The sequence below is a fragment of the Abramis brama genome (assembly GCF_963993115.1).
Source record: "Abramis brama genome assembly, chromosome: 21".
Taxonomy (NCBI): Eukaryota; Metazoa; Chordata; class Actinopteri; order Cypriniformes; family Leuciscidae; genus Abramis; species Abramis brama.
This window is the reverse complement of record NC_139983.1, coordinates 3820880-3846040: the sequence shown is the minus strand read 5'-3', so window position 1 is coordinate 3846040 and position 25161 is coordinate 3820880. Positions and strand designations below refer to the sequence as shown.

The 25161-nt window shown below is 37.1% G+C and overlaps 1 protein-coding gene across 2 annotated transcripts in view; it reads right to left on the bottom strand.

Annotated features, from left to right (window-relative positions):
• Positions 1-9452: 9452 nt before the first annotated feature.
• Positions 9453-25161, bottom strand: part of syncripl (synaptotagmin binding, cytoplasmic RNA interacting protein, like) — a 24336-nt gene continuing 8627 nt past the window's right edge. The window contains exons 4-13 of one of the 2 annotated variants that reach the window (XM_084096962.1): positions 22856-22963; positions 22633-22746; positions 18342-18518; positions 17609-17744; positions 15414-15619; positions 14336-14485; positions 14136-14257; positions 12327-12681; positions 12116-12142; positions 9453-10791 (exon numbers count right to left, since the gene is read on the bottom strand). In XM_084096962.1, coding sequence (XP_083953088.1) covers positions 10753-10791; positions 12116-12142; positions 12327-12681; positions 14136-14257; positions 14336-14485; positions 15414-15619; positions 17609-17744; positions 18342-18518; positions 22633-22746; positions 22856-22963 — 1434 coding nt within the window. In that variant the 3' untranslated portion in view covers positions 9453-10752. The remainder of the gene's footprint in view (positions 10792-12115; positions 12143-12326; positions 12682-14135; positions 14258-14335; positions 14486-15413; positions 15620-17608; positions 17745-18341; positions 18519-22632; positions 22747-22855; positions 22964-25161) is intronic. The other variant, XM_084096963.1, reaches the window with a different exon arrangement.

Sequence of the window (25161 nt, the reverse complement as noted above, 5' to 3'; positions counted from 1 at the left end):
ATGACATAGAAATAGCATAATGACATAGAAATAGCGTAATGACATTGACATAGAAATAGCGTAATGACAGAAATAGCGTAATGACATAGAAATAGCGTAATGACATATAAATAGCGTAATGACATAGAAATAGCGCAATGACATAGAAATAGCGCAATGACATAGAAATAGCGTAATGACAAATAGCGTAATGACATAGAAATAGCGTAATGACAGAAATAGCGTAATGACATTGACATAGAAATAGCGTAATGACATAGAAATAGCGTAATGACATAGAAATAGCGTAATGACGTAGAAATAGCGTAATGACAGAAATAGCGTAATAACATAGAAATAGCGTAATGACATTGACATAGAAATAGCGTAATGACATTGACAGAAATAGCGTAATGACGTAGAAATAGCGTAATGACAGAAATAGCGTAATAACATAGAAATAGCGTAATGACATTGACATAGAAATAGCGTAATGACAGAAATAGCGTAATGACGTAGAAATAGCGTAATGACATTGACATAGAAATAGCGTAATGACATTGACATAGAAATAGTGTAATGACGTAGAAATAGCGTAATGACGTAGAAATAGCGTAATGACGTAGAAATAGCGCAATGACGTAGAAAGAGCGCAATGACATAGAAATAGCGTAATGACAGAAATAGCGTAATGATGTAGAAATAGCGTAATGACATTGACATAGAAATAGCGTAATGACATAGAAATAGCGTAATGACGTAGAAATAGCGTAATGACAGAAATAGCGTAATGACAGAAATAGCGTAATGACATTGACATAGAAATAGCGTAATGACATAGAAATAGCGTAATGACATTGACATAAAAATTGCGTAATGACATTGACATAGAAATAGTGTAATGACGTAGAAATAGCGTAATGACGTAGAAATAGCGTAATGATGTAGAAATAGCGCAATGACGTAGAAATAGCGCAATGACATAGAAATAGCGTAATGACAGAAATAGCGTAATGACGTAGAAATAGCGTAATGACATTGACATAGAAATAGCGTAATGACATAGAAATAGCGTAATGACGTAGAAATAGCGTAATTACATTGACGTAGAAATAGCGTAATGACGTAGAAATAGCGCAATGACATAGAAATAGCGTAATGACAGAAATAGCGTAATGACGTAGAAATAGCGTAATGACATTGACATAGAAATAGCGTAATGACATAGAAATAGCGTAATGACGTAGAAATAGCGTAATGACATTGACGTAGAAATAGCGTAATGACATTGACATAAAAATAGCGTAATGACATTGACATAAAAATAGCGTAATGACATTGACATAAAAATAGCGTAATGACATTGACATAGAAATAGTGTAATGACGTAGAAATAGCGTAATGACGTAGAAATAGCGTAATGACGTATGAGGAACAAGCTGTTCTTCCTGTTGAATAAAGTGTCATATAAATGAGTGTCCCTTCATTCTATAATTCTCCTTTCACTGCGTGTCTGTGAAGTGGAGCAGGACAACGCCCCACCAGTCCTTGTTTCAGACTCTCATCCACAGACGACTGGTTTTGGGCATTTTTACTGCGTGATCAATGTAAGCAGCGCGGCACAACGGTTCATATGCTCATTGTCTCCAAATTATGACCAGAATTGGGTAAATATTGTCTGCTGTTTAAAACAAATAAAGAACCAATGTAGGAGAATAGTTATTATGCGCAAACAGCGGGAAACTGTATATTTGTGCAGTGTGCACGTGAAAAAAAATAAATAATCCGATTTGAAGCTTGTGACATATAAACGCACCCGATCACATGTTTAGCGTTCATGTAAACATTACATTCAGATTGAAACAAGTTCTGCATGTAAACATAGCCAGAGTAGGTCTGGCAATGCCAGGCTCCCTGAAAGGCATTAGCTTTAAAGGAGTACTGGCAGAAAGAAACACAAGTTCTCCTCGCCTGTCACTACTATACTAGTGGGATCTGGTTTGACCCCTAAGGACCCCAGGGGAGCTGAAAAGACATGCTCAACCCTGCCTGACTCAAAGTCAGCATCTCTGAGCAAATACAAAATAAAGGGCCCGAGACGGGTCTAACTTGATGTCACAGTCTAACTGGGGCTCAGATGAGCGAAGCCCTCAGCAGAACGACTATAGCAAGAGGCCAACTATACTCAGCCTAAAAGACGGTTTACCAAGGCGGTCTGATCGTGAAAGACCAGGTGTAAATGTCCTCTGAAACGCTATCGAGACGGTTTTAAATCCGATCGCTCAAACTACTTCAGGAGGAGATCTGAGACGCTTTCCAGACGCAACTGGACAAGTGTAAATGCATCTGGTTGTTGAAGCCACATATGTAAATGTTACTCCTCCCAACAATGCTAAAAAATAAACCCGTGAGCGTGTTATAGGCTATGACATATTACTACCACAACACACATCGCCATTGATAAATCCGTGTATTTCTTCAGCAAGGCAACGCGCAAACTGCTGCAAATAAAACAAAGTCGCAGACGCTCAAAAATCTTCATTAAAAGTAAAGAAAGTAAATGATCTTATCAGGGCTGTTGCCGCTCTCTCTCCTATTGCGATCTTTGATCTTGAAATTAGCTGATGATCAATAAAATAAAGCTCATAGCTGTTGCTTTTTCTGACGTGAACTCCGTTAAATTTGCATATATCACGGGAACTTAAGATCGGATTGATATCCGTGTTATGTGGGCAAGTGTAAATGGAACCGCTTTAACAAATCATATATCCAATCAGTAAAAACACATGGAATGGTGTAAACAAGCCCTTCACGTCACGGTCTAGCTGGAGCTCAGAGGAGCGAAGGCCTCAGCAGAACCAAAGTGTCTTCGGACGCAGTGCGTTCCCATTCGAAAGGGAAATGTAAATGTTTTTTTATATCAATTCGATCATTTCTAGGGTTATCCGATTGTTGGGAGTTATTTCTTCACTGAAAGATGTGTTAATGTGTGCTTTGGCTGCCACTAATAAATCAATAAAAAGAAAAAAGAAAAACGTGCATTTTATTTATTAACAGTTGTCGAAAATCTTGTCATGCTACATTTTCTGCACATATACTCGAACCAATTCAATCATGAATTATCTTTGATCGCAATTATGGTCTATTCAATATTTTGCAATAAACAGGCACCATTTGTAAGCATAGACTGAACAGCCATCTTTGTTCTCCATTAGAGATTCAACAATCAGGTTTTGTTGAACAGCTACTCTTGCATGTGCATACCAGAAGTGCCTGTCACCAATGAGACAAACATGTAAAAATGGTCTGTTCACAATACAGTGTGCCTGGCTATCTGGCCAAGAAACTCCTGAGGGTCTGAGAGGAGAACACAGTAGACCCAATTAGTAGCTTAATCTATATCCTACGTTTGAAATGCTTTAATTGAAACATGACTTTGGATGTCTGCATTTAGCAAAATGAAGAAAGCAGTTAACAGTCTTGTGTCTTTCATTGGCACATATTGCGTTCATTCTTTTAGGTTGGTGTGAGTTTCGAGAATGACTTGTTTTAATTTCAGTGGAGAAACTTTATCATACACAACTCACTTTAGCCTTTCATAAGTTCTCTGCAGCTTTGTAACAACATCGCCAAAGCAATCCAGTTTGTAACAACAAAAAAAAAAAAAAAAAAAAGAGAGAGAGAGATGTTATTACCAATAAAGGCACACTATGTAAGATTTTTGGATTAAAATATCCAAAAACCACTAGAACAATGTTATATATTGTGTTGACTTGTGTACTTTATCCCAAAATGTTTCCAAGAATGTTTAAATCCATTGAAATAAGCAGTTTTAACCAGGACACGGTCGCCTATCAATGACATCATACCCACAATTTCCGGCTTTATGTTGTAGAAACCATGGAAACACCAAAGACGCTTTAATATATTATGTTTTATTAGACAGGTGAGCAACTGATTGGATACATTCATCGACAGAAAACGAATTATTCTTATACAGCTCAACACAGTCTTTTTGTTTAACTCTCGTTTTCTTGATTTACCTTGAGTACCATGTTTTACCATGCCTAATATGTGACCCTGAACCGCAAAACCAGTCACATGTCGCACGGGTATATTTGTGGCAATAGCCAACAATACATTGTATGGGTCAAAATTATCGACTTTTCTTTTATGCCAAAAAAAATTAGGATATTAACCCTTGTGTGGTGTTCATATTTTTGTTATTCAGCCAGTGTTCGTGGATCTGGTGGACCCGCTGCATTTTGGGGTTTTTAATTCAACATAATCAAACAATTTATGTTAAAATACTCAACAGATGTTTACTTCATCCCAATTACAAGCAATATAAACAGCATATATGGTTAATATTTTCCCTTTACCTTTGTTAATCACATTTAAGAATTGCAACCTTGTGCGGGAACGGCAGGGGTAGAAACAAAACTCACTTTTGGACTCACACTCTCTCTCTCTCACACACACACACACACACACACACACACACGCACGCTCGCTCGCTCGCTCGGATATGTGGTTTACGGGGACTCTCCATAGGCGTAATGGTTTTTCTAATGTACAAACTGTATAATATATCCCCCTACACTAACCCTACCCCTAAACCTACCAATCACAGACAACTTTTGGCCTTTTTTGAATTTCAAAAAACACATTTAGTATGTTTTTTAAGCCGTTTGGTTTATGAGGACACAGATGTCCTCATAAACCATGTTTACGTTGTAATACCCATGTCATTATACACATTTGTCCTCATAAACCATATACAAGAACACATACACACACACAATAACAGCAAGCCCTGACAGGAGGACGACAGAGTAAAGGTACACAGGACCTAAAATCTCCACACTTTTATTAGCCCCGGGTCCAGTGGACCCGCACATCCTGTGTGTAATATAAATGTGTAGGGGGGGGTGTACAGTGTGTGGTCATTGAAAATGTGTTCAGATATATATTCTTCACAGAAAATGAGCCAAGGCCAATGAGTCTGAGGTTGAAAAAATAATTAATCGTGTCATTTTTCTTTTGATAAAAAATGAAAACGGGTCCTACAGACCCGAACACCATACAAGGGTTAAGTAAAGATCATGTTCCATGAATTTATTTTGTACATTTCTTACCGTAAATATATAAAAAAATATTTTTGTGAGTGAATGCAGCAAAAGCGCTAACATAAATGCACAACTTTAAAGGCAATTTTCTCAATATTTCTATCCTAACTATCCTAACAAACCACACATCAATGGAAAGCTTATTTATTCAGATTCCAGATGATGTATAAATCTCAGTTTTAAGAAATTGACCCTTGTGACTGGTTTTGTGGTCCATGGTCACATATCGATCTCTCTCACTGCAGTGTGTAACAAGTGTCTTATAGTAGCGAAAGCACAGAGTAGCATTATAACATAACTTTCAACACACTCAAATGTATCTAAACTGTTACCCCACATATGACCGGAAGAGTCTGAGGCATAATAAAAGCTCCACTGCTCTCGAGCCGAAATCACGGCGTCATCAAGCTGTGCTCGTTTTGAATAAGCGACATCTAGCGGCGAAAAATTACATAGTGTGCCTTTAATGCATGGGAGAATAAAGTACAATTGTTTTGTTTGTTTTTGGTATAAACTCAACTGCATTAAAGGTGCTCTAAGCGATGTCACACATTTTTTAGGCTGTGCACATTAGTGCGAGTGCACATGAAGGGGGGTGTTGGGAGTGGAGGAGAGAAGCATGAAGAGGGAAGTTAGCTAGAGGAGAGATGTCCTAGACAACGACAACAACTAACGTTAGCGTTATATTCTCTTGAATTTTGATATGGCCGACACACGACCAAAGAGACGACGTTCCGATAAACAAATAGCAAAGAAGAGGGAAAAAGAGAAGGAACGCGCAAAGTCCCGAATTCATGACTGTTTCAGGAAGCACGAAAGGGAGGGGGAGGGGACGGGATGAGGAAGAGGGAGGGTCGAGCTAGCCTCCGTTTTGTTTGACAATACTTCGAACATCAACAAGAAGTGATGTCACCCAACATCGCTTAGAGCAGCTTTAATGTGAACTCCCCTATAAAACTGCCTTAAATTATAAAAATTTGTATGAATTCTGTCTTCAAAACTGTAATTTAATACTGTCATATTTTGAAATGAGTCCTGACTGACTGACAAACACTGAAGTCTCAACCAGTTTATAAACCTAATTTCACTTGGGAGCAACATCTTCAAACTTTGCTGTGCCGATGAACCAAAAGCTGGAGGATGAAAGGCCCAGGGCTCAAGAGGAACAATGGGCTCCATAACTTTAGCCAGAAACATGATCCCTACATCCCATGAATGCACAGAAAGTGTGTGAATTTAACAAACATGGTGCCTTTTTATCAAAATGTCCACTTATTTTCTTCATGTAGGCAGTGGCGGAGCCAGGATTTTTTCATAAGGGTGGCCAGGCAAGGGCCAGCAACCAGTCTGGGGTGGCACAGAAATCTTTATTCATTTTATCATAAAAAATAATTTGACTATAATGTATTGGACTGTTTTAGTGCCTACACAACTGAAGTTAATTTGTACTTAATTGTAATTGAGATAGTAGTAAATTAGGAATCATGGAATACTGAGTGAATTTTATATATTTTTTTATTATTACCCACCACCTCATATTAAAATTAATTAAATAGTAATAAAAGGGCACACACTATAGCTAAAGTTCAACTTGCTCAGTTAGCTTGATTCTGGTTCTCAAAATCTCTAATTGCTTGCTCTACATTGTTGCATCTTCATGGATGAGATAACATGCAGATAATATGTAGTCCAAAGATTATTGAACCTTCAATGCGTTTTATATAATCAATGAACTCTTCAACCAATTCTGAGTTTGTCAAAAAAAATTTTTAACTTTCTATATTAGTTGTCAAAATAAATAATTGCAACAGTTCTATCATACCTAAATTAAAAAGGAAAACAAAAGTTCCCTTTTGAATCCCCATGTGCAAGAATGTGAACAAGGCGGAAGTCAACAGCACATAATGTAAAATGTTATGTTTTTCATAATGTAATGTTGCCAGAATGTAAAATTAAGTTATTTTATGGATTTAAAAATTATCCATTTTTGTTTGTCCTTTACAAATTAACGCAAAATTAATGCCTATCTTCTAGTACAAATGCACAGTGCTCACATTTATTTGAACATTAAAATTTTGTGCCTTATATTGTGATCTCACATAGCAGAATATTTTAATCCAGACACGTGTGACACATGTATAACAAATACATGCATGCAGTTTTAACAGCTTTAATCGCCTTTTTGATTCATGAGTTAATTGACGACAGAACTACGGCTACAGCACGCCGCATGTGCGTACCGCAAGCACAGTACAACAGCTGTCAGCCGTATGACAGGAAAGTTAGTTTTACTGACATTTGGCCTGACAACATCTCATCTTACCGAAGATAGCCAACTGAATAAGGACAACGCGCTTTTCTCAGCATCTGACAGAAGTGTCACAAGCTTTCACACACATTTTCTAAAATAAAAGTAGCATCAGAAAAAAGGAGAATTACGTTTGTTGTTGACTGCACACTATTCGACTTCCTCAAAACGGTCTTGCAACCCACCAGTTGAGATTGACTCTATATTTACTATGTGCATATCACTGTCTGATGTTCTGCTGAAGCTCATTCAGCACTTGCACATTTCCGCACTCGTTTGACTTGCGCCTGGCGCTGAGGTGAAGTTGGAGTGTGCGTCTGAAAAGTCACACGTTTTTTGTGGTCTTAAAGAGACGGTTCAGCGTTTTAAAAAACGCGATTTTTGTCAATAAAAAAAGAGACAGAAACAGCAGTGGCCAAAGGGGTGGCCAAGCTTAGACCAAGGGTGTCCATGGCCACCCCCTAGCTCCGCCACTGCATGTAGGTACCCAAATTGCATACAAATGTTTCTCTCAATCTAAACTTGACACCCTTATACAAGATGCATAAATGCATGTCAGTATCATGAATGTCATGTAATGCCTTTAGTCTTTTGTTTGTTTGTTTGTGTGAAGAGTTTTCTCAAGCCATCCTGTTGTCCATTTCTTCGTGCACTCACAAGATACAGGCCAAGTATTATGAGCCACAACCAAACATGTATCAGCCCATATCTGCCAAATGATAAGGAAACGGATATGCATATAAAAAAGTGATTTGGAAGCATTGAAGGATTTACAGGCAAGACAAATTTTATTATTACAGTTCCAGAGTTATTAGGGGGGGGAAAACACATTTTGTTTAAAACACCAAATTATGGCCAATTCTCCATTTATTTAATACACAGACTCAGTTCCCTTTTTATTGTTTAGTCAAGTTATTATTTGATGACATGTGATTGGCTGCTGGTGGCTTTTTTGTTGATATCTTCAACTGATTTTTCATGGCTTGTTTAACACTTGCTCTAAAGAAGATATGCATCAAACTTACATTAAACAACTGTTGCGGACAGTGTCAGGCTTTTAATTGTAGTGCCATCCATGGGCAGAATTAGACACAATTTGGCATGCATCCTCAGAATGTCCTGCTGTCCATGTGTATCAAGTTTCATTAAGATCGGACAATGCGTCAAACAAATATAAGATACCATTTAATTGGCTTAAATCTCTGCATTGATCTTTGAAAAAAACTTTTAAAAATTAGTTTGATATCATTAGACAGTTTGAGAATTCTGAACAAAAAGCAAATATTTTAAAGCAACACCAAAGCACTTTTCTTCTTCGGTCCCCCTACAGGTTGGAAGCGGAATTGTCCATTAATGCTGTCGTAAATAATTTAGCCTACCATCGCACACACGCTATTTGTTTTTGGAAATAACGATGTCCACAGACAAGGTAGAGTATGTTGCATGATTTTATGAAAGTATGATGTATTGCGACATCAGAAACGGCTATTTTTAATATAGGCTCCACCTATAAGCTAAAGTGAAGCTTGTCGTAAAGCAAGTCAAATTTGTAGTTTCTTATATCTCATTCGAACTACGGATCCGCTACCCGATCTGGCAAACTTGCAGTGCGGTTACAGCCGATAGAGGGTCGCAAAGCGAATGCAGAAGTGCCGTTCACCCTGTTACGAGCTGATGAACCACTGAAACCATTTTGGAAACATTATTTTAAGGTACAAAAGAATCTTTAGTGTTGCTTTAATAATTAATATTTTATGCATTATACAGCCACCTAGTGTCGGACAGATGTGTGGGTGGGATTCGTACCCATCCCAGCAAATTTGAGATCTCTCTGACTTTTTTTTTCAGGGCAGAGGAAAATAATTATTAGCAAAACACCAAATTATTCCAGACATTCCTGGATTCCTTGTATGTCATACAAAAAAAAAAAAAATTAGTTCACAAGAGTTCACTCTACATGACCCAAAATGACCAAACACTTACACAAACTGCATGTAAATATCTTTCCAGACAACAAGATGACGACAGTGAACAGGTTGTAAGATAGAATTCAAAACCTTTATTACAAAAATAAGTTACACTCACCTCATTTTACAGTATAAAACAATTTATTTGCTGGAATGCAAAAACATTGTTGGCCACCAACAATAGTTTAAAACTGCTCACATCTTTTCAAAAGGTTGCAATGTTACAGCTTTATCGAGAGGGAGTTAACTGTGTACAAAACCGGTTGAATGGTTCGGTCACCTGCTTGCTATATATGGAATATAAACTGAAGCTGCAGTGTCCCTTTTTCCTCAGAAACAAGTTCATCTCGTGCCTGTGATCGCAGCCACTGAAAATATTGATCGTTCGACAATAGTCATGATTGATTATAAAACCTACATAATTCATTGAACTGGCGTTCGCAAGAACTGACCGGGAAAAAAAAGGGACACTGCAGGGCTTAGCAAATGCAGCGGGTGCATTTGTGATGTTTAAGCCAATACAAAAGTAACATTTTATTCCAAACTATCATACAATCATACACCCAGTAACTACATAATCTGAAGAAGCAAGGCAGCTAATTCAGTTGAAAGGAGGATAAGAGCAGGGCTTGTTCCAGCTCATCATATGAGATTCATTTGCATGCCCAGTTTTACTGTTTGCAATGTCAGAGCAGCAGCGGATTGACTATATTACATTAAGAATATCTTCTGAGCTGCTGCCCTTGTGCATATTTCATAAGAAACAAGCCCTGCTCCTATGCTTTTTTTTGTTTTTAAGTGTCCCTATTTACAGTACAGGCAGGGTAGTTGAATCCTCTCTACTGAGGTAGTTAACCGACCCTTAAAAAGACAAGTTCTGAAAAGAACCACGTTCCTGGAATGCCTGACTTGTCCATGTGAGGCGGTTACACCAAAACCCCGCAGATGTTCTCTACCAGAATCCAAACGTTTTAGGTTGACATGGACATTCCCACAAAAAAAAAAAAAAAAAAAATGTAGTTAGCACAAAAATATACATCAGCATCAAGCTCCTTTGAGCCACTTCAAACGCAGGAGTAAAAAAGAAAAAGTGCAAAACACATCTGACGTATTGGTATCCTTGAGAGTCTGAACTTCAGTCCCAAAATGTGGCATGCTTAGGCGTTGACTATGTAATTGCGAGTTCATTTATTTAGACGGGCTCCGAATGTGAAAACGGCAAGTTGGGGATTTTTTTGAACTCTTATTGGTTTGTTGGGAGTGGCAGTACTGGAGATATGCTTCAATACAGGCTGGAATATCATTGAGTTTGCTTTAACCTTATGAACACTGGTAGCATCCGGTGTAACCCCATACAACAAGTCAGTCTTCATACTACCTGGTCAGGACCAGCCTCGACCCCCTTTCCCTGGTGGAACAAAAGACACGCATGCTTTATTTATGCAAACACAAGTAACGGTATATATAATTAGTCCGGTTCATGCAGGACCTTCACAACAAAAGCACAGGAGATGGTTATCCAAAGTCTCGGAAAAATCCAGTTACCAGAGCATTTCAAAAGGAACATTATATGAAGACATCAGTGGCTAAATCCTTTATTTTACAGTGTCCTTGTTACATTATGTTGCATGCACTTACCATAGTAATAACAGTAAATTATGCATAATTACATGCAACTAACCCTCAACCTAATCCTACCCAAACCCTATAGTAAGTACATGTAGTTGCTTAATATTACTCAGTACTTAAATATATAATTACACTGTAACAATGACACCTTAAAATGAAGTGTAACCCAATATCTGTGTCGATATGAATCCGCTCAGTTCTGCTGCAGGACTGCACCTGTTACTCTTACAACTAAATCATTCAATTTAAGATGCATTAGAGCGGAGGCTGAAAGACGAGATCATTTACAGTATCGCAGCAATAAATTTAGCTCATTAAGCTTCATAAAGAGTCAATCTTGAGACTCCTTTGTCTTTGAGCGTATGAGTGTGTTAATACAGCCGTTTTAAAAGCCTCGAATTTAAACTTCAGGAACAAAAACTCGATTTACTCTTGTTTAAATGGTAAACTTACATGATGATTGAATATTCTTCCATTTGTTTAAGTAAAAACATGCAGGGATGGTTTTTAACTAGATTTTTTAGTGTTTTACTTTACATTTTGCATTTGGAGAACCTACTTTGCTGAAATGGTTCTTAAGGAAAAGCACCCAAAGCCATTTCAGAGCAAATATTAGTGATGCACCAATATTAAAGTTCTGATTTAGCCGAAAACCAAAAATAAAGTTACTTAATCAATCAATTAATCAAGTTTAATCAACACTCAAAAAAAAACATTCACAAGTCAGTTTTTTATACAACTTTTTGGTTTAATTATGTTTCTACTCCATTTTGTTGAAATATAAACATTAAAACGGTGTGCTGAAAACAGACTAAAAGATCTCCGTTCATCAAAACGAACGACAAATCGATCTCATCAACCCTTCAGCTGAAACTGAAAATTCATTTTCAGCCGAATTTGTTTAGCTGCTGGAGTTTCGTTGCATAACTAGCGCAAAAAATAAAATATAAAAAAGCTGAAGAACAATGATATTCTAGCTATATTGCCCAGTCCTCATTACTCGGGAGTACTTGAAGACAATTTGCATATGCAGCAGACTAACACAAACCAGTGTACTTAAGTGCTGTGAATTAAATTCCCATAAATGAAAGGAAAGTGCAAACCTTTGGTCCGTTTCGTCCACAAGGTGCCTTGCATATGTAAGCAATATGAAAAGGAGGGGAAGCAAAAACAAACGCCAAAACATGTGTTTTGATCACTACGTCCTTTGTCATGATAAAGTCTACTTTAAAAAGACTAAAAAAAAATCTAGCCTACAGGGTTTCAAAACCTCCTGCCAACACTGCAGGAGTCCTCCACCCACACATCACGTACCACTCGACATCTCTGCTGGACTCCTCGGGATCCTCGGGCTCGGCTGGAGGCCAGAGCCGGGCGCGGGGAGAAGCCGGCCCGTCCTCGGGGAGCGCTCGAGCCCCGGCCTCTGGACAGTGTGGGGCCACGGGATCCTCTGTTGCCTCTTCCTCTAACGTGAGCTTGAAAGTCATCGTAGCCGTAGTAGGGGTCGTCATATCCGCCTCGGTAGTTGTGATAGTCATAGCCATAGTAATCGTAATAATCTTCATAGCTGTAATAGTCATGAGGATAGGAATAACCTCGAGCGCCTCGGCCTCTCACTCTTGTTGGGGCATGCATATGCGGTGGGCCGTAGTAATAATATTCATCATACCTGGGGAAAATAAATGCACATGGTTTACAAACTAGACATCATTCAGTCTTCTATTATACCCTTTTACAAAGTCTTGATGTTGTTTTGGGGTTTTCATGCTTGAATGTTGATTATTTTCCTCATATTCTCCATTGTTGCGGCTCCTCTCTTCCCAGTCTGTCAGTAACGCTCTGTTTAGTTCCTGTCTCTATGAAGCCCCTCCTTCTGAAAAGCACACTGTGCTCTGATTGGTCGGCTGGATCAGTGTGTTGATTGGTCGAGCGCTTTGAGAGTGTTTGGGAAATGTCCCGCCCCTTACCATAACCGCCAGTTTAACACACTACTAACCAACTCAACCAGGCCCCGCCCCTTTATTCTGCATATTAATTATTTAAATGAGGAATATTGTGACGTGTTCATTCCCGGAAGAAACTCAAGACTACAATGGAGGCGTTTCAGGGAGTTCAGAAACAGTGCGCACGGAGAATATAGAGAACATACAGATACAGTTAAGCAACACAACCAAAAGTCCTGTTTTCCTGAATACCATCATGATTGAAATTGAGACCCTGATTTCATACAACAGTTCAATAAAAAAGTAGCTGATTTTAAGTCACTTACATTTTAGATGCGATTTTGACTGTTTCTGTTCCGTTTCAACAAAGTTCACAGCAGAACCATAACGCATCTCACAGCAACACTCAGCCGCGTTTCATTACTGAATGATTCAGCGTTTTGAATGAATATGTTGAATAAAAATTGTATTACCCATTCATAAACAACTGCCTCATTCTTGAACAAATCGGCCGTTTGAAAAAAATAGTTTGAATGAATGATTCAGTGACTCGCTCATTAAGACACTCACTTGATAATCAACGTTTATATATGGAAAAAAGCTTAAAAGCTTTATCATATTATAAAGTGATCTCTTCAGAAGAAATGTTTGACTGTCTAGACTTTCAATAGATGGAAAAAGAATATATATATATATATATATATATATATATATATATATATATATATATATATATATATATATATATATATATATATCTATCTATATGACAGTATACGCAGCGTCTCGTCGTGTCCCTGGCTTTAGTCATATGGGCTTTTGTTCTGATACTTTAAAGTCGGTTACACTTTATTTTAAGGTGTCTTTGTTACACTGTAATTATACATTTTAGTACTGAGTAATATTAAGCAACTACATGTACTTACTAAAGGGTTAGGAATAGGGTTTGGTTGAGGGTAAGTTGCATGTAATCATGCATAATTAATAGTTATTACTATAGTAACTACATGTAACACGTGTAACAATGACACTGTAAAATAAAGTGTTGCCTTAAAGTCACTTTACAATGTCATTTATAGACTTTGAGAGCGCCTGGAAATGCTGCCATGTTTCTCCGTGTGTGTTCAGGGGAAGAAAGTTATGTGACACAACGCTCATGAAAGGCTACAAACAGTCTTACATTTGAGTTTTAGCAGCTTGTCTCTGGGCCTTTCGCTCTTTCCTCTTCTGATCAGGTGGCTTTGCAAAGACGATTTCAATTTGTTCCCCTTCCAAATCCTTCCCATGCATTTCAGCTAGAGCCTGTGGGAAAACACTGGTTACAATCTGTGCATAAACTACCAACAACCTCTAAAGCGACGCAGAGGAAGAGACGATTACCTTAACAGCGCCATCTCTCTCCTCAAAGTGGATGAAGGCGTAGTCTTTAAGCTTTTTAACCCTTTCCAGTTTGCCGAACTGACAGAAGGTCTTCTCGAGATGCTCTTCCGTTACTGTGCTTGCCAGGTTTCTTACAAAAAGGACTTTGACCTAAACGACACAAGCAACATAAGTTTCAGTTTAATTAGACCATTTCTAACTCAAGGCTCTGAGAGGGGACTGTCCTGAGGAGAAAACAGCCAATCACAGGCAAGTAAAAATATTTTGCATAAAGAAAAAGCCAATTTACAACCATCCAATCTAACATTTACATGATAATTAAGCACATTCCCTTTAAGCTATTAAAAACTCACTTTCATTGCTGTAATATGCCCAGTGTCGTGTTTTATTATTTCTCATTCGCAGTTCTTCTCATTACCGTAATGCAAAGTTTGTTTAATTTAATTAAATGCTTATTAGACATTCAAAGACTTGTTTAAAAGTGTATTTATTGAGTAATTATGGTATGTTATACTTCGTTATTCATTACCCTGCTAATTTCCACCTTTATCACTTTCCAGTCGTAGCTCTAAGTGATGAGAGTCGGCCTGGTGGACATTTATCAAGAGCGCTGTCAATCACAAAACTGAAACTGACCAAATAATCTGATATTTGACATAAAATACATCTGATATCTTGATATCTGATATAAAACACAACACTGAAATCCCCACCTATGACAAGTAGAGAGTTCAGGAATTCAGTCAGTCAGTAAGAAGACTTGTGGTAGTCTGTGTTACCTGGGCTTGTGAGAAAGACTGCAGATTTTAAACGCCCGTCAAGCGCAAGTATGGAGAAACAGGTGCTATGCATTAATTATTGGGTTCTTGATGACTAGCTATGCTTCATATTTACTTTTTTAGTGCATTATGCATTAAAAAGAATGTGTGAGAGAATTATAAAGTAAAAACGGACATGCTAGGTTTTAACTCATGATATTAAATTAGTCATTGTGAGGCAAGACTTTGGTCACATCGGCCACAACATGTTTGGGACACAAAATGCTACTCTTGCATTGTGCTAACAGAAAACAGCGTACCTTGGCCATGACTTCGGGATCGGGGTCTTCGATGGGATCAGCCCATTCTACCGTCACCACGTTCCCCCAAACCTTCACCTTGCCACTCATTAACCTGCGGCGCGCCTGGGCTGCCGTTTTATGATCCTCGTACTCCAGGAAGCAGAAGCCTCGATTCTTCTTCTTGTCATCGGGCTGGTGATATAAGATGACGTCATTCAAGCCCTCTGTTGGGATGAGGAAGGAAGATTATTTCCTGGAAAACTGAGGCTCGTTTTTGGCAAATCAAATCCATCACACTTCAATACTCAACTCTTCAGTTCATCATAAACAATAAAAATAAACACTCAGGACTCAAACATGCTTTAAAACAATTGCACAAACACACAGGGCAAATTCTTGAGCAAGTCATTGCAGACGTGCTGCCGCTGAGTAGCAAACCTCAGGATTCAAGAGGACAACGGCGCTTCCTCCAAATGTGTGCCAATAAACAGGACACACACACAAGCATGAAACATGCACCAATAGCATCCGCTAATTCCCTGTTTTTCTATATTAGCATTACGATTGTTTTAACTTTTGAAAATAAAGAATTGTGTAAAAAAACAAACACTATTGTTCTTTAACACTCTTTCATAGTGAAACTTATTACAATAGTAATACGTATTGTGTTTAATATTTTAATTTAGTATTATTAGTATAATATAGACACATTGATAGAAGCACAAAAATGTGGGACAAATTGTGCAGTCCTACAAACAAAACTGGTGTTCCTTATAAAATATAAAATAAAACCGAATTTTAAATTGCGATCGCAATTTTCAAAACAAGAAGGAAAAAAAAAAAACACACTTGGATTTTTTAACCCTTTAGACTCGTCTGGTCGCTCAATCTGATCACAAATGCATGTACACAATTTTTTGTTTTATGAAATGCATACTTGCGCTGTTATGCACATTACAGAACATAAAATTGAGCTTGAGTCACTAGTGTTTGTGTTCACACACCCATGTAAAGATTGATTGTAAAGTCCACATGAAGACAAACCAATTTGACTTTTGAGTCGTCTTTGAGTGTGAGGGTCACGTTCATCCTCCAGATCATCTCCATGTGGCCCAATGCAAACGCTAGCATTATTTATGCATTTTAAACTGATTAATTTTTACAATTAAAAGTGCTAAATCTGGCTGAGAAACTATTAATCAGCCAATAGTTTTTAAAGTGTTTTCCACTTAATATGAACAGTACTGAATCTTTTTAGAAAACTACCAGTAATTACTCTTAGTTTAGTAATTATTAAATGAAATAAATTAAAAAAAAATAGCTATACTTTTAGCAAAGCGAGAAATACAAAAAAGGATGAAAATAAAATCAACCTGGTCTTTTAAAGGAAATCTTCAAACGGCTTCATATGAACGTTACACCATGCTCGTGTTTTAGACGCACTTACGTTTCTTTTTTTAATTTTGTCAGAAGAGAGAAAAGTTTGGAAACTGTGTACATGCTCGAGCAGAATACTGCGCGCACAACGAAAACTCGGCATTTTTCACATTAACATGATTGATATTAACAAGAAAATATGATTAACTTAAGATCTACAAAACAAATCCTCAACGGAGAGTTCATCATGTTTATACCCGTCCAGTAACAAACTGGTCCACCCCAGAGAATAAATGATGGGATCTGCATGAAGCACAAGCGGCATCTTTAGTATTCAAAATTGAATTAAACGAATTAAGATGAAAGCTAAGCAGTTTCCCTCCTCGACTTCGTAGCATTGTTGCTAGAACCCTCCAGAGCAAATAGAAAAACTATTACAATCTATTACAAATTATTGATTTTCCTGTAACACTTTACAATAAGGTTAATTAGTTAATATATTAACTAACATGAACTAACCATGAGCAATACATTTGTTGCAGTATTTATTAAATCTTTGCTAATGTTAGTTAATAAAAATCCAGCTGTTCATTGGTTGTTCATGCTAGTTCACAGTGCATTAACTAATGTTAACAAATACAACCTTTGATTTTAATAATGTATTGAAATGTTGAAATTCATATTAACTAAGATTAATAGAAGTATTGTTCATTCTTAGATCATGTTAAATAAGGTAGTTTACTAATGAACTTTATTGTAAAGCGTCACCGATTTTCCTGATAACCTGTAAAGCCGACATCAGTCGACCTCTAATGTTAGTTAACACCAAAACTTACCAGTAACTTTGGCAAACTCCTCCACGATCTGGTCCTTAGTTTTGCTCTTCGGGATGGACCCCACAAAGAGACGATTATTGGCAACAGAGATGCACACGCCGATGTGTTTACCAGGTCGGATTTCGTTGTTGTTACACTGCAGGAAATATTACAATCAGGATCCAGAAGACCAGAGACCAACAGTAAAGACTAGGGCTGTCACAATATATCATGTCTCAATATATCGCAATACAAAAATGCAACATGTATCGTGGATAGTTCATCCAAAATAAAAATTACTGTGTGAGAAAAGAGTTTTAGTGTCAGCACTACATTAAACTACTATATATGATGTTGAATATAATGTATAATAATGCAATGGGGGAATATTTGTGGGTCCTGATAATGCCAAATGTCTGATGTTACCAGTAAAAGTGGCCTACATTATTATAAATATATCTAGTCAGTGACAGTGCAAGCATATTCATCTACAATAATTCAGTATTTTCATCTTCAGAATCATGAATATTGTTATTCTGGTGTCTCTATTGTCCTGTGCTTTGGGTTTCAGCACCAAGTCCAAGACTATTCATTTACACACACAATGTAAAACCAAATTTAGCATTTTAAATCAACAGTTCATTTTTGTTAACCTTTTATCATATGTCTTGGAGTATCACAATATCGTATCATGATATGTATCGGATCGTGACATGAGGGCATCGTTACACCCCTGGTAAAGACAGTCACTCACTAGCTTGACGGCTTCTTGCGCAGCCTCTTTAGTGCAGAAGGTGACGAAGGCGTATCCGCGGTTCAGGCCGCTGAGCGGGTCCATCATCAGGCGCAGGTCCCAGATCGGCCCCGCTTTCTCAAACAGAGGGACCAGCTCATCTTCAAACAGATCCCTCGGGATCTTTCCCACAAAAATCTATGAACATTTGAAGAGATCATCAGACCAACATTAGCCATCATAAAAAAGATTGAAAACGTTCATCTTTAGCTTGTACATCCATCATTGGTCTTACTGAAATAAACATCATTCTCAGCAGATTTCCTAGCAATGGGAAATGCAGAAACTCTAGGGATTGTGCACGAGTCAACTACTTCCACAACTAGGGCTGTCATGACCAGTGTTGGGAAAGTTACTTTGAAAAGTAATGCATTACAATATTGCGTTACTCCCTTAAAACGTAACTAATTGGTAACATTGGGCTGGGCTTGAACATACCAAATTTTAAACCAAATCGGAATTGGGCATCAAGACCTGCAGTGTAAATGCAGCCTTAGTTTTTGTCATTAAAAAAAACAATGAGTTAAATGAAATAAAAATTGTCACAAAAAAGCTTAAAAAGGCTCTTCCTTCTACTTTTAAAGTCTCTGCTTCTGATTATTTAACAATTTGGTCTTAAGTGTTGGAATATGCACCAAACAAAGTCATTTCTTTACATTACGTTGAAATCATTTTAAACAATTACATCTTCAGATTTTTATGCAGAAACAACAATTGATCGACATGCTCAAGTTTAAGAGTGATGCACTGCAGAAGAGAGTGACAGCAGAACGTCCGGGGAATTGCCATTTCTGTTAAAAACTAACGTGTTGGTAGTCTATTGTGTAGCGTGGCTCACGCTCGTGAAGCAATTGTCTGAAGCCGTTATTCTCGACAACGCTGTATGGCCGTAAATCCTGACATATGAAGTGCATTCATGTATTTGTAATCTTTTGAGATTGATTTTAATCTTTGAATTAAATTGTAAAAAAGTAGCACAAATAAATATAATAGAATAAAGATAGCCTACCAATACAGAGAAAACTTTTTGAATAGGTCTAGCACTAGTATTCAGAAATACTAGAAACTGAATAAAGTAATCAAACGTAATCGAGTATAAACGCCTCATCCGTTAGGGGAGGTGCGCGCACAGGCAGCGGAGACTCTTTAGACTATAAACAAGGCTTCACGATTTGTTAGTAAAAAGCCAACGTTTCCCTGACATACGCAACAATGCAATTTACTGTCCAAATATGATCATCAGGCTTTTGAGGAAGGTTTACTTGTTCATCTCTCAATCATCATTGTATTGCATTATATGTTTTAAAACTACAGAACTTTGATCAAACTAAGCATTCAAATGTCATCTTACTAAGACATTGTATTGGCAGATATTGATATTTAAATGCATTTAATGAAAGTAGTCTGTTATAATGTTAGAAACATCTCACTGATTTCTTCATCTTATATTTTGTCCATAGAAATATCAGCAATTGCACCAAATTGCATATGTTTGCTCAGTTTGGTCCTCTAAATAAACCTGAGGTTTTTATCCTCCATATTCTATACTATACATGAGCCATAAAACTTTGATTTCCAAAAAATATATTTTATTATTAATATATTATATTATTTCGGTAACACTACAATAAGGTTCATTAGTTAACTACATTAGTTAACATTAACTAATAATGAACTGCACTTATACAGCATTTGTTCATCTTTGTTAATGTTAATTTCAACATTTACTAATACTTTATTAAAATCTTGTTAACATTAGTTAATGCACTGTGAACTAACATGAACAAACAATGAACAGCTTTATTTTCATTAACTAACATTAACAAAGATTAACAAAAACAGTAGTAAATGTATTGCTCATTGTTAGTTCATGTTAGTTAATACATTTACTAATGTTTAATAAAGGAACCTTATTGTAAAGTGTTACCATTATTCCATATGTCCGGCTTCACAGGGTTAATAATGTAACACTTGCACAGAATAAAGCAGACATAAGTCACTCACACAAACTAATAGGGGCTGTTTACAGGGTTCGTACACTTTTTCCAAGGTCAAATTCAAGCACTTTTCAAGCACTTTCCAGGTCCATTTTAAAGCTTTTCCCAGCACCTTACACTACCGTAAATTACACACCAATACATACTTAAAATTCTTATTTAGTGTTTTTATCACATCAAAAGAGATAAACAGACAAATGTTTCATAATAGCAGAGGGCTGCACGATATAGAAGAAAAATGAGATATGCAATAACTCATTAAATAATGCGATATTCAATATGCGATACGATAATGCTTAAAGTGTGTCAAATTAACTTAAATTATCTTTAAAATATCTTTAAAATGATATAACCTACACATATGTGTTTCACATTCTTTTTGTGATAAGAAAATATCCCTACAACTTCAAGACAGTGAACATCAGTGTTTTACTGTAGCAGAAGTGTTATTTTAACATCACTGGGGTTTAGGGGTTCAGGTTATCCTACATTAGGTTTATTTAACAATAGAAACTGATTAATCAAATGCAAAAATAAACACTGCTTAGTTTTCACTGCATGAATTAAATATACTGATTCTTATTAAAGCTACAAAAGTTAGCCTATTCAGCCAAAAGCAGTGAGTGATTTTCTTTGTCTTTTGTTCATGACCCCAGTTATTGCAAGCCGTTGCGATATGCAATTATGCATATTGTAATATATACATTTGCAATATTTCGATATATTGTGCAGCCCTAATATTTAAGCCAATCACAAGTTTTATTCTTCAAAATGTATCACTAAGTATATGAATAATATACTTTTCATTATATTAATGTCCAAATATTGCTTACCAGATAATGTGATTTATAGGCTGTAAAACTGAATTAATTTCAAATATGAAGACTTAGAAATATTTGACAGGCCTTCCCGTTTTGGGACACATTCTTGATATAGACGAGGTTTGAACAATATCTGAGTGCACAGGCACCTGATAAATGTATTTCATTGCCAAGATGTCTTGGGCCAAGACATAACGTTAGCTAATACATTTACTGGAATAGAGCAGTGTAAATATTGCATAGGGCCATCCTAAACCTTACAGTAACAGTAGGCTATACTACTGACAATCAACGACTGTTGTTATGCACTGGGCTAACGTTTGCAGGTTAATTTGCACGTTACAGTTCTGTAATTTTGGCAATGTTCACTGCATATTCCACAAATGAACATAACGGACATGCAATACTTACATTACATTATCACACCAAGTACTCTCAGTCACTAATGGCCCTTTAGGACGCGGACCGCGCTGCGCTATGAAATGAAACCGATATATTTCAATGGCTTGCGCCGCGCGACTCAGACCAAAGCGGAGCTCAGCGAGCTCGCGCACACGCCGCGGTCAAAGTTTAAAATAGTTCAACTGTTGCCGCTGCATGGCCAATAAAAACGGTGCATCCAAACAACCGCGGAAATCAAAATGAAAACTCCGCCTACTTTTGCTCTGGCCAGCGTTAACGCAAATCAATCTGTATCTGATTCTGAAGGGCTACATTTTTTCTCCATTTAATAATGAACTATTTTGTCAGAAAGATATTTCTTATGAAAGAAATACAGTTACAAATTCAAGCATTTTCAAGCATTTTATCCAAAATTCAAGCACTTTTCAAACCTTGAAAACACAACATCAAAATTCAAGCACTTTCAAGGATTTCAAGCACCCGTACGAACCCTGTTTACACCTGGTCTCTTCATGCGTTTACTGTGATCTGATCGCTATCCGATCGCTCAAACCACTTCAGGAGGAGGTGTGAGACGTGTAAGTGTAAATGCATCTGGTTGTTGAAACCACGTGTATAAATGTTACTCCTCCCAACAATGCTAAAAATAAACGTGTGAGCGTGTTATAGGCTATATGACATGTTATACAGTGAAAGTCTCAGACACGTAACACACAATCATCTTCATTAAAAGTAGAGAAACGAAATGATCTTATCAGTGCAGTTGCTTCTCTCTCCTATTGCGGATTGATTTTGAAATTAGCTGATGATCAATAAAACCCAGCTCATATCTATTGCTTTCGGTGACGTGAATCCATTAAATCTGCATATAGCGCGGGAACTGAAGATCGGATTTATATCCGTTTTGCGAAAACACATTTATGTGACCAGGTGTGAATAGAATCGTTTTGATAAATCTGATCGCCATCCGATCTGAGAAAACCAGGTGTGAACAGGCCCAACGTGTGTTTTCTGGACGACGAGAGCACTAACCTCGGTGCCGACGGTGGGCTGGACCCCGGCATGGGTCGACCCGGGAGGAGGACCACCATACTTGCGCTGGCCTGTCGTCACATCAAGCGTATAGCCGGTTCTCTCCAGCAAAGCCTGCAGAGGCAGCAAATAAAACACTCGACGGTGAGACAGTTCCTGCAGTTACTGTATCAGCAGAAAGAGAACAAGCAATGAACAAGCAATAGATGGAGAGTAAACTTGCCTTGATTTTGGCCTCATCTGGTCCTTTAGTGGAGTCTGACACTTTGGTCCCCTGTTTCTCCCTCTGCCTGTATGTCTTCATCACGCCACAGAGGAACGCACTTTTATTCTGTTCAAAACATGAGCAACAGGTGAGCAGGAGTGTGTGTGTGTGTGTGCCTACAAGTGCATGGGAGTAGTGTTGTCACGATACCAAAATTATGACTTCGATACGATACCAGACCAAAATACCTCGATACCGATACTGAATCGATACCACGGCAAAAAAACTAAAACAGTAAAAGTAATTGAAAAATATGACAGAACGTAATCATTGTTTTATAAATTAATTTTAAAAAGCTAAAAACTCACATGACCAGTATGATCCTGCCCTATTCAGCCTTCAGCTGTATCAGACAAATAAATAGTTAAAAAATCATACATTGTGATTTCTGGATTTTTTTTTTTAGATTATGTCTCTCACAGTGGACATGCACCTACGATGACAATTTCAGACCCCTCCATGATTTCCAAGTGGGAGAACTTGCAAAATAGCAGGGTGTTCAAATACTTATTTTCCTCACTGTATATCGCGTCATGGTTGCCGGGACTCCACTACTGTGTGTTTGAGGGAGGTGTTTGTTAGGCATGGCTACGGTTGGACGTCTGTATTGTTGGTTCACTTACTTGTCTGATCGTGGGGAATTATTGTTCTGTCTAACACCGTGTCCTAACCAAGGTTATAATCGTTAACGAAAACGAACGAAAAAACGAAAACTAGGTGCGAAAAAACATTGTCGTTAACTGAAATAAAAATAAAAACGAGGCATTACAAAAAAACGATAACTAACTAAAACTGTAATGTGTGTTTGGCAAAACTAACTAAAATAAAATAAAATTATAGAGTAAATGTCCTTAGTTTTCGTCTTTGTCAAGGTCTTTCATTTTTTAATGCTATTTAAAACACGCAGCGTATTCCCTGCTCACCCTCCGTCTCTCTGTCACTCATGCGTCTCTCACATGCGCGCGCGCACACCACGTCTCCATGAGAACGAGTGTTCGTTCGACGTTGCAAGTTCGCGAAAGGTTGGTATCTCCATCTCGTGAACACCTTTACACAATCACGCATTAAAAAGTGGTATAAAAATATTTTAAATTCTGAATATAATTTTGTCAGTGTTTTAATGTCGACCCGAGAAGCGATTGCGCCTTCTTTAGAAAGTTAACTAGTCGCAAGTTTGAGGTAAAATGCACTTTTTGGTTGTGGTTGTCGATGTCAAAACACTATAGGCTATAAGCTGTGATTCAAATATTAAATATTATGTCATTTTTTTACTTTTACACTGAATGTTTGCTGCTTCAATCCAGATGAGTAGGCTATTGACTATATAGGATAAATTAAGTATAGGGTGTGAAAATTGTACAGCTGTGGTATTTGTATAGGGTGTGAATTCTGTATAGAAGATGTGTAGATTTCTGGTACGGCGTGTGGATTTTGTAAGAGGTGAAGGAATTTCAATGGAGTGTGAATTTTTTCCTAAAATTGTATGACATTTTTGTTGAGTTAGTATTACACAATACTTTTTCTGACCTTTTTGAATCTTGCCCCTGACAAATAACCCAAATTACAAAAAAAGACTAAAACTAACACTAAAACTAATAAAAACTAAACTAAAACTAAGCATTTTCAAAAAATAAAAAATAAACTAGCAAACCCACTTTAAAAACTAATTAAAACTAAACTGAATTTGAAAACAAAAAGTCAAAACTAAATAAAAATAAAAACTAATGAAAAATGCAAAACTATAATAACCCTGGTCCTAACCAGACGCGATGCGATAAGATTCCAGCGACAAATAATTTCATTAATAACGTAACGTGTAAATGTGCGTAACTAACGTAAATCAAGCAAGCTAGTGCCACGAAGTGTTGGCGAAATAACACATTAGCGGACCGGAGGAAATAATATGGATAATAATAATAATATGAATTTTTTACAGAAAACTTCTTGCACAAAATAAATTCAAGCACTTTCAAGGATCTGTATCTGTGTGTTTATTTTCCAAAACTTTCCAGGGCCTTGAATTTTTTTTTTTTCAGATTCACAAACTTTCAAGGATTTCAAGGACCCGTGGGAACCCTGCAAGTTGATTTATGATAATTACAGATAACTTTGATAAAGGTTGCTTGCAAAAAAAGTGTTTCTGCAACAGCAAGTGTAAGAATTACATATCCGATTAACAATCCATACATGTAATTTTTTTACATTATGTTCATATGTACTTTTCAATCCATGCTTTGTCATTTTAGCTATTATGATTTACAGAG